At 40.2% G+C, this 10,179-nt stretch overlaps 1 protein-coding gene across 1 annotated transcript; it reads left to right on the forward strand.

The window, feature by feature from the left end:
* Positions 1–7,847: 7,847 nt before the first annotated feature.
* On the forward strand, positions 7,848–8,510 carry NAA11 (N-alpha-acetyltransferase 11, NatA catalytic subunit; the record flags this gene model as incomplete). Its single annotated transcript, XM_080925626.1, has 1 exon — positions 7,848–8,510. One exon carries the CDS (start codon positions 7,848–7,850, stop codon positions 8,508–8,510), a length of 663 nt encoding a protein of 220 aa, XP_080781752.1.
* Positions 8,511–10,179: the final 1,669 nt, after the last annotated feature.

Consider the following 10,179-nt stretch of genomic DNA (forward strand, 5'->3'; position numbering starts at 1 on the left):
AGGAAGGCTAATGATTTGTTCGAGTTAATTTTATATCCAGCCACTTTGCTGAAGTTTTTTTATCAGCTGTAAAAGTTCTCTGGTGGAATTTAGACTCTCGAGAATCAAATAATCCTAATTTAAAAATGGGGTACAGAGCTAAACAAAGAATTCTCAACTGAGGAATACCAAATGGCCGAGAAGCACCTAAAGAATTGCTTAATATCCCTAGTCATCAGGGAAATGCAAATCAAAACAGCCCTGAGATTCCACCTCACACCAGGCAGAATGGCTCAGATCACAAACTCAGGTAACAGCAGATGCTGGTGAGGATGTGGAGAAAGAGGAACACTCCTCCACTGTTGGTAGGGCTGTAAGCTGGTACAACTACTGTGGAAATCAATCTGAGACCCTCTATACCACTCCTGGGCATACACCCAAAAGATGCTCTAACATATAACAAGGATACATGTTCTACCATGCTCATAGCAGCCTTATTTATAATAGCCAGAAGCTGGAAAGAACCAAGATATCCTTCAACAGAGGAATGGATACATAAATTGTGTACATATACACAATGTAGTACCACTCAGCTATTAGAAACAACTTCATGAAATTCCTAGGCAAATGGACGGAACTTGCAGTTATCACACTGAGTGAGGTAAGCCGGTCACAATAAAACACTCATGGTACGTACTCACTGATAAGCAGATACTAACCTACTGAGCTTGAATACCCAGGAAGCAATTCATACAACTCATAAAGCTCAAAGAGAAAGAATGCCAGAATGTGGATACCTCAGTAATTCTTAGAAGGGAGAACAAAATGTTTGTGGGAGGAAATAAAGGGACAAATAGAGGAGCAGAGATTGAAGAAAAAATAATCCAGAGACTGTCTCATCTGGGGTCCATATGCAGCCACTAAACCCAAGCTGATGCCAAGTAGTGCTTACTGGCAGGGATATGATATGGATGTCTCTTCAGAGGCTGTACCAGAGTCATACAGATACAGAGGAAGATGCTTACAGCTAATCATCAGACTGACAGGAGGACCCCAATGAAGGAACTAGAGAAAGGACTGAAAGAGCTGAAAGGATCTGCAACCCCATGGGAAGAACAAAACTATCAACTATCCAAACCCACCACAGCTCTCAGGACTAAAACACAGACCAGTGAGCTCAGAGACCCATGGCCCCAGGTGCATATGTAGCAGAGGATAGCATTTTCTGACATCAATGGGAGGAGAAGCCTTTGGTCCATCAAAGGCTCGTTTTCCCAGTGTAGGAGAACTCCAAAGTGCTGAGGAGGGAGAGGGTGGTTGGGAGAGGGAGCACATTCATAAAGGCAAGGGCAGGAGGAGGAGGGATGCGATTGGGGGAAAGGGATAACATCTGAAATGTAAATGTAGAGAATAGCCAATAAAAATAACGTAAAAAAAGAACTTAGCATTGTTGTTCTGCTAAGTGTTTTGAAACTGCTCTCTAAATATGTATGTTTATAGAGATAAATCTGGGCTTTTCTCAACATTGGTCAAACAGGTTTTTGTTGTTGTTGTTTTGGTTTGTTTGTTTTTAAAGTGAGAGGTGATCAATGCAACACTTTGTACTTGGTCAGAGTGCTGAGAATATGTGACTCCAAGTTCTGAGCCCTAAATGGAATATATTTATTAACCTCAGTGCCAAACCACAGGGATTTCACAAAATCTTTCTTTAGGAGGTGTGGCCCTCAGTAGGGTTTTTTTCCATGCTCCAATGGATGGCCCCACACCTCTGCATATATAAGCAGCACTAAATAGACTTAGTGGTTTACGTCAAAAGAAAAAGAAGAAGAAGGAGGAGGAGGAGGCGGAGGAGGAGGAGGCATGGAGTTTGGAGGCGGCATGCATGGTGAAGTCAGGAGTAGGAAGTGGAAACCAAAAAGCAGATGTAATCTTATTTCGATGTCATGCATATATGTATAAATTCTCAAAGAATAAAATGCAAAGATAGGTACCTACCTCTAAATGATAGTACTTTGTGTGTGTGTGTGTGTGTGTGTGTGTGTGTGTGAAGAGAGAGAGAGAGAGAGAGAGAGAGAGAGAGAGAGAGAGAGAGAGAGAGAGAGAGAGGAGGGGGCGGGAGAGAGAGAGAGAGGGAGAAAGAGGGAGAGGAGAACTGTTTTTGTACTTTGATTATCAGTTCAACATTTGATAGCTATATAAGTTCACTCAATATCTATATATAGTATAATATCCCTAGCTACTGGGACTAGAACAGCAATTCTCATGAATGTGTAAGTACCTCTATATAAGACATAAAGCCTTTGAGTCTATGCCCAGAAGTGCTATAGGTGAATCATATGGTATTTCTCTTTCTAGATCTTCAGAAACCTTCAAAGTGGCTATACTGGTTTATACTCCTGCTAGCAGAACATAACTGATCTCTTTCCCCATCTACATTTATTTCTATATCATTTGTACCCTGATGATGGCTATTGTTGTTTGATATCTTTAAAACTAAAAACTGTGTGCATGTTATATGTACTTGTTTGTATGAATGTGCACTTGTGTGTGCACTTGTGTGTGGATCCTTTGGTACATGCATGAGTGCAAGGAGGTTAGAGGTTGTCCTCAGGTGTGCTCCTCTATATCAGGATAGGGTCTGTCATTGAACTTGGACCTCATCAATTCAGCTGTGCTGGCAGCCCATGAACCTCAATGATCCCTCCCTCATCTCCAAAAACTCAGTGCTGATGTCACAGAGCTGTACTTCCAAACATGGCTTTAATTTTTGAGCATTCAATAATTCAAAGTGATACAGAGTAAATAAAATTTATGGATATGTGGGAGCTAGAAGGCAAAAATATGATCAATATGATCATTATTTCATTGTCAGTTTTAAATTCCCTATGATCAGACAAAATTTAAAAGCTGTCATACAATTATTAATTTGAGTTAATATGAGTTAACACTTATACACTTGATTTTTCTTTAAAAGTTAAGAACGTGTTAAGATGGCTCAGCAGGTGGAAAAACTTGCCCAACGCCTGAAAATACCTGTGTCCAATCCCCAGGACCCGCATGGTGGAAGGAGAATTAATTAATTAATTAATTAATTAATTAATTAATTAATTAATTAATTAATAGGTGGATGTATATCAGCTAAAATGTTTTCAAAAAAGCAGGAAACAAAGTGAAGTTTACAAATTTATTTTAATCTGGGCATGCCTTATATATCCCTAGCATATCTATAGCCATTTTTTTCATGACTGCAAGCTATTTCATATTGTTGCTGTAACATGCCTGCCAGTCACTGACACAGAAAAATAACAGACTCAGAGCGAGGTCATACTGATCACATATCCTGTTATGTTGTGTATGAGGTTTGTTAATCTTAAGTAATTCCACCAAGCTTTACAAAGGACCCATCAAATTAAAGGTCGGTATAAACTGTTATGTGTAAAATGGCTTGAGTCAGAGCTGACCATTGGGCAACACTTCCTGCATCTGCACATGAGCTCACTGTGGTTTTTTTTTTTTGAGGTTTTTAGCCTTTATAAGATGGCAGAGAAAGACGCTCCTAGCCGTAGCTGAGCCTCTGAATTCTGAGCTACAGCTCTAATCAATCAGCATTAGGGTGTGCATTCAATAAACCACCCCTATCTGACTGAGATCAGTATTTGTGTGGTTTGTGGGGCAACTCCTGGACCCCAACAGTTATAATGGCTTATACTTCTAACATACTCAGTAATCTGAGATAGAAGAATTGCCTTGTTAGAAACCCAGCATCACTACAGGGTGCAATGCAGGTCTGTCTGGGCTACACTGTGAGATGTTGTTTAAATAAGAAATAAAACAAGTAAAAATAAAATTATTTCTAAAGGCAAAGAGCCATTTTGGTTAAGTAGTTTTTTTTTTCTTTCATTTGATTGATTTAAATTAGATGAGGACTTAAATCATTTCTGCAGCTTTCTAGTAACACTAATGTTCAACATTTCCTAGCAATGAAATAGAGGAGAAAACCATGCAGTGCAGTACACAGGTCTACAATCCCAGCCACCGGGAGCTAAAGCAGGAATATTTCAAAATTAAGGTGTGCCTAGACTTCAGAGTGAGCTCAAGGACAGCCTCAGCAACTCAGGGAGACTGTCTCAGAACAGGAAGTAAAGAGGCTACGTGAACCGGTGGTCGGATACATCCAAGCATGAAGCCCAGGCACAAGCCCAGCACTAAACAGCAAACAAATTTAAAAAAAAAAAAAAAAAAAAAAAGTAGCTATTGCTTTCCAAAATGATCTTGGAGTATCAGAAATAAAAATTCCACATATTTGATGACCATGGTATCCTGTGCTGTTTCAGTTTTATACCTCCTTGCCTTTTGTTGTTGTTGTTGTTGTTGTTAATTTCAAAAACTATAACTGATCAACATTTCATCACAGATAATGGGGGGGGGGGGTGGAACCAGGAATCCGAACACTTCTCTGATGAGATATCATTGGTAGCAAAGGTTGCTGAGGATGGGTTCTGCAGTGGTGAAGCCACCAGTACCTTGCCCATATTTTAGTAAACAACTATCTACCTATTTTCATGGCAAGCATCCCCAACTGAACTCCATGGACTGTGAAACAATAATGTTGGAGAGACATGAGAGTAAAACTGGAGACTTCTTAGAAAGAATAGCAAGGGGATGATAGGTGGAATAAGGGATAAGAATGACCAAATACACTATATATGAGCAGTAAATTACCAAAGAATAATAAACAGGAATAAACAAACAATCAAATTTTAAATTGTAATAGCTAGGCGTGGGAGACACACATATAGAATCCCAGCACTTACAAGGCAGAGGCAAGGACACTCACATGTAGTCTGGGTTACATATGGAAAATGTCTGAAAATGAAAAAAGAAATAAGAAACTAAAGACAGGAAGGAGGGAAGGAAGGAATCAAGCTAGGTCCAATGGTGCAAGCTGAACACCAGCTACTGCATAGCTTGGGGCAAGAGGATCGAAAGTTACAAAGCAGCCTGTTCTATAGTGTAAGACTATTACTAATTTTTAAATTTTAACAACAGCAGCAACAACAACAACAATAAAAGTTATGTCTCATAACTCACATGGCTCTAGTTATGAAAGAAGCATATACTGTCATTTGTAAGATTTCTGACATAAATTCTATATGAATTAAAACAGAATCAGGATTGGACTATATTCTAATTACAACAGAATACTCTTTGGTATCTGAGCTCATAAGTCTGCTAGAAAACTAGAAAGTGTGTGTGTGTGTGTGTGTGTGTGTGTGTGTACTTATTTATATTTCTAGGGTTTACAGTCAGCTCATGTATAAAACAAGCTAACAAACATGATTCCCTTAAATTAAAAGAGTTGGAAAAATCAGTAAACAGGAAAGGATGATATTTACTGCAACTACTTCTTATAACTAGCTCCATAAAGGGAGTCAAGCCAAAATATACACTTTTGAAAAGCAAACTTTAAGAAAAAACACAGGCCAGGCATGTCACAGGTGGCCCATGTCTTGAATCCCAGCATCCAGGACGCAGAGGCAGGTAGATCTCTGTGAGTTCAAGGTCAACCTGGTCAACCTACATTGTGAGTATACCCTGATGGCTCCTGCAGTAATTGTAACTGAATCTTCTAAACCCAGGAAAGCAAGGGCTATGTAAAGAGAGACCCTGTCTCACAAAGGAAAGAAAGGAAGAAAGGAGTGAGAGAGGGAGGGAGGGAAACAGAATAATAAACAGGTGTTTCTTATCAGCAGTCACCAGAAAACTGTACCTCCATCCCTGCACAAGAATGGCTGATATGAAAAGAACGGAGAAATCACATAGGTTGACAAAGTAAGAAATATCAGATATCAGACCTTACATCGAATACTAAGACATGTGTCTAGGACAAGGAATGTTTTAATTTCCCCACCCATTAAAACCTTTATTTAGACACAAGTCCATCTATCTGTCCCAGGAATTTGATGGCCTGGAACTGTGACTCCTACCCCCTTCATTTCCTGTGCACAGTGTTTAAGACTATCCATCTGAGTAAGACTGTAAGGCCCCAGCCATGGGTAAAAGACACAGCCACCCCTGGAGTCAGAATAAAAACCAAAGGTGCTTTTTGTGTGTGTGTGTTTACTTTTCTTAGCACACCCTCCTGCTCAAGGGTTTTTCCTTGTCCAAACCCTTCATGTGGAGGGGTAGTCTTGTTCTTTGCAACCTGGAACATATTTCTAAGAATGAAGAATAATCTTTTTATTTGCAATTTGCTTGGGAATATTTATAACATTTGAAAACTTATTATATTTTCCAGTCCAGATGAATATGTCCATAAATATTCAACAATTTTCAGCCATTCTCTCCATACGATTCCAAACTGGAAATATCACAAGTACCACAAACAGCGGTTTCCCAGTGAATGAAAAGGACATAGACAATGGAATATTCACAGATCATTATGCTTAATCTATACCCAACAAGAAATCTGTTTCCATGTTACATTCTGTCCTACATGTACTTTATGCTTATGGTAACTAGTGGGATTTCAATGCATGCTATCAAACCTCTAAAAGAATTAAGTACTGACAAAAATATTCATATAATGTTATGCCAAATTGCCTTTAAAAATATGTATATGTATCCCACTTTTTAAAAATAAAGTTGTAAGAAAAAAATTAAAACCTCAAAAAAAAAAAAAAATATCAAGGGAGATTACAGGAAAGCTTCAGTTCTGTTCTGTTCACGAAGGCTGAAAGTCACATATAGTGATTTAAAAAAATACACAAAATAAATGCAGACCAGCGATTTTATATATGAAACCTGAAAGGAAGGACTCCAGAAGGTAAGGGCAGAACAGACTACCTGTGATGGCACTAATGTTCCAATTTATTAATCTAGTTTCATAGGGCTGTTCAGATGTTGACAAACTAAAAGGCTAAAACCAAGTCTAAAGAGATGGCTCATAAGTGCTTGCTGACAAATGGAGGAGCTGAGTTCAATCCCTGGGACCCACATGTTGGAAGAAAAGATTTCTACAAGTTCTATGACCTGCACATGCAGCATGGCACACACATGCTAGTACACATGTGTGTGCATGCACTACACACACACAAAAACCATATAGACAGACACAAACACATTACATACACACAGAATACGTTTAAAAATAAGTTAAAATTGAAACATACACACAACACACCATACATATATACATATACACAGACACATAACACTCCAACATATATACATACACACAGACACACAACACACTACATACATACATATAGACAGACAGACACATATTACATACACACGGTGAGAGAATAAGTTAAAAAAAAATAAGATAAAATTGAAACACACACACCATACAGACACATAACACACCATACAAATATACATACAGAGACATACACACAACACACCATACATATATATATAATACACACAGACACACAACATACTACATACATACATATAAACAGACACACGCACATTACATACACACAGTGAGAGAATAAGTTAAAAAAATAAGATAAAATTGAAACACACTCCCCATACAGACAGGCAGAGAGACACACATTGCATACACAAAAGGAAAAATAAGTTTAAAAAAGTAAGCTAAAATTGAAACAAATCCAAGACGCGGGAAGCAAAGAGGCCATACCTTTTAAACGGAGAATTGCTCAGTGAGCTGCTCACACTCCATCCTCTCCCTAGTGTGCTGGTGTGCAGGCCTGTGACCCGGAAGCCTCATTGGCTGGGACAGCAGGCTTCCGGAAGCTCCCTTAGCCCCGCCCCTTCCGCCCGTAGGCCTTCCCGCCACCGGTCTCCACACGGCCTGGCCTGCTTGAAGTCCATTGCGGAGACAACCCCTGCCCGCCAGGATGAACATCCGCAATGCCCGGCCCGAAGACCTGATGAACATGCAGCACTGCAACCTGCTCTGCCTGCCTGAGAACTACCAGATGAAGTACTACTTCTACCATGGCCTGTCGTGGCCCCAGCTCTCCTACATCGCCGAGGACGAGGACGGCAAGATAGTGGGCTATGTCTTGGCCAAGATGGAGGAGGACTCCGATGATGTCCCCCACGGACACATAACCTCACTGGCCGTGAAGCGCTCACACCGGCGCCTCGGCCTGGCCCAGAAGCTAATGGACCAGGCCTCACGGGCGATGATCGAGAACTTCAGCGCCAAGTACGTGTCCCTGCACGTCAGGAAGAGCAACAGGGCGGCCCTGCACCTGTATTCCAACACCCTCAACTTCCAGGTTAGTGAGGTGGAGCCCAAGTACTATGCCGATGGGGAAGATGCTTACGCCATGAAGCGGGATCTCTCTCAGATGGCAGATGAGCTGAGGAAGCAGCTGGTGCTGAAGAAGAGCAGATACGTGGTTCTGGGCTCCGAGGAGAACCAGGAGGCCCAGGGCAGCACAATTCCTCATGCCAAGGAGGCCTGTCAGCCCAAGAACTCGGCAGCCAAAGACAGTGGCAGCAACAGCGCTGATGTCCAGGACAGCTCAGAGGACTTGGATTCCACCTCCTAGAGCATTGCCTAAGGTATTTATTTTCTTCCTTGGCCGGGCCCTTCTGTACCCCTGTGCTTCATATCTTGACCTGCCCGGTCCCACCTTGCCCCACGGTTTTGTACTTCCTGAATGCAGTGAAGGTATTCACTGTGTTACCTTTGCCATGTTCTTGCTAAAAGAAAGATTTCTTTTTGAAATTCAACAAGTGTTTTTGTTTTGCTTTGTTTTTTGGGTTTTTTGTTTGTTTGTTTGTTTGTTTGTTTATAAAAATCAGGATGTGTAGAACGATATACTATGCAGCCAGCAAAAGCCAGAATGAGAATGAAGGAAATTTGACAGAAGAATGTACTGGCCTCTTCAGAAAAGAAGTAGCATTTTAAAGTAGCAGTTTGGGGTGTAGTTCAGTGGATTTGGTTGCCACCACAACAAAACAGAGGAATTTTCTATTCAGCTAAAGATAATAGCAACCAACCAACCAGTGGGGGCACTGTTGTAATCTTCATCCGAACAAACCCAGGCAAAATTTGAACATAGACTCTATTCTATTGCGTGTGCTAAATGTGAAATGAAGTAGTTATCTTACAAGAATATTTTTAATCAGATTAGCTAATATGCCTAGAAATTGTTTTAAAATACACCAGCAAAAATAATGGTATAAAAACCAGTTCTGGTGAGAAATTCAAATAGGATAAAGATCCTAAAATGGGGACAGGGTGTGGGGTGCTGGGGCATATTTATCTAGTCTGTGAATGGCCCTGGGTTGATCCTAAAGACTGCAGGAAAGGTCTAAAAATAAGATAAGAGAGGCAGCCTTGTAAAAACTGTCGAGGTGAGAAATGTCTCCTTGTGGGTTCCTTATGCTGTCTTTTCACTCTGGGATTTGTGAAAATGTACACAAAAACTTAGAATGTTTTTAGCAAGTATAATACTTTGCTCTAAGAAGCTACTAATGCTCACATAGTAGCATATGTCTGTAATCCCAGTTCTTAAAAGCTAGGAGGATGTTGAGTTTGCAACCATCCTGGCCTAGTGAGATCTTCTTTTTGTTTATTTATTCATGTATCTTTAAGGAAAAAGAAAGGCTGAGCTAGCTCAGGGGCTAACAGCACTTGGAGCCAAGCCAAGGAATTACATTTCAATCCCTGGGATCCATGTGGTAGAGAGAACCAACTCCCCAAAATTGTCTTCTGACCTCTACACATGTGCCCATAAATACACCAACAAGTACCTTTTTTTAAAGCTACTATCTTAGGAACAGACTTAGTTGCACTAATAAAATACCATAGTAATTATTTCCGAAAATGTCATATAATTCAAGGGTCCATGTGCTAATAGCAGTTTTAAGGTTTCAGAGAATTCATCTGATCCAGGATTAAGGAAGAATGTAAAGGGGGAGGTAAGATTGAACAAAACAGATATGCCATCAGATTTTGATCTGTCTTATTACCTTACTAGACAGTGGTAGACATTCACTTGCCTAATGTGCACAAGGCCCTGGGTTCTATACACTGCACTGGGTTTAAAAATAAGAGAGAAGAAAACATCTAACACCAAAAAAAAAAATATTACTGAAGAATTTATTTTAATATACAGATTTCTTTGAATGTTACATCCTTTAAAAGTCTCTCTGGAAGGATGTAGGGGATACTGATCATCTCTGTCAGTATTGTTGGTTGGGAACAGGGCT

Source organism: Micromys minutus (genome assembly GCF_963924665.1).
Source record: "Micromys minutus genome assembly, chromosome: 11".
NCBI lineage: Eukaryota > Metazoa > Chordata > Mammalia > Rodentia > Muridae > Micromys > Micromys minutus.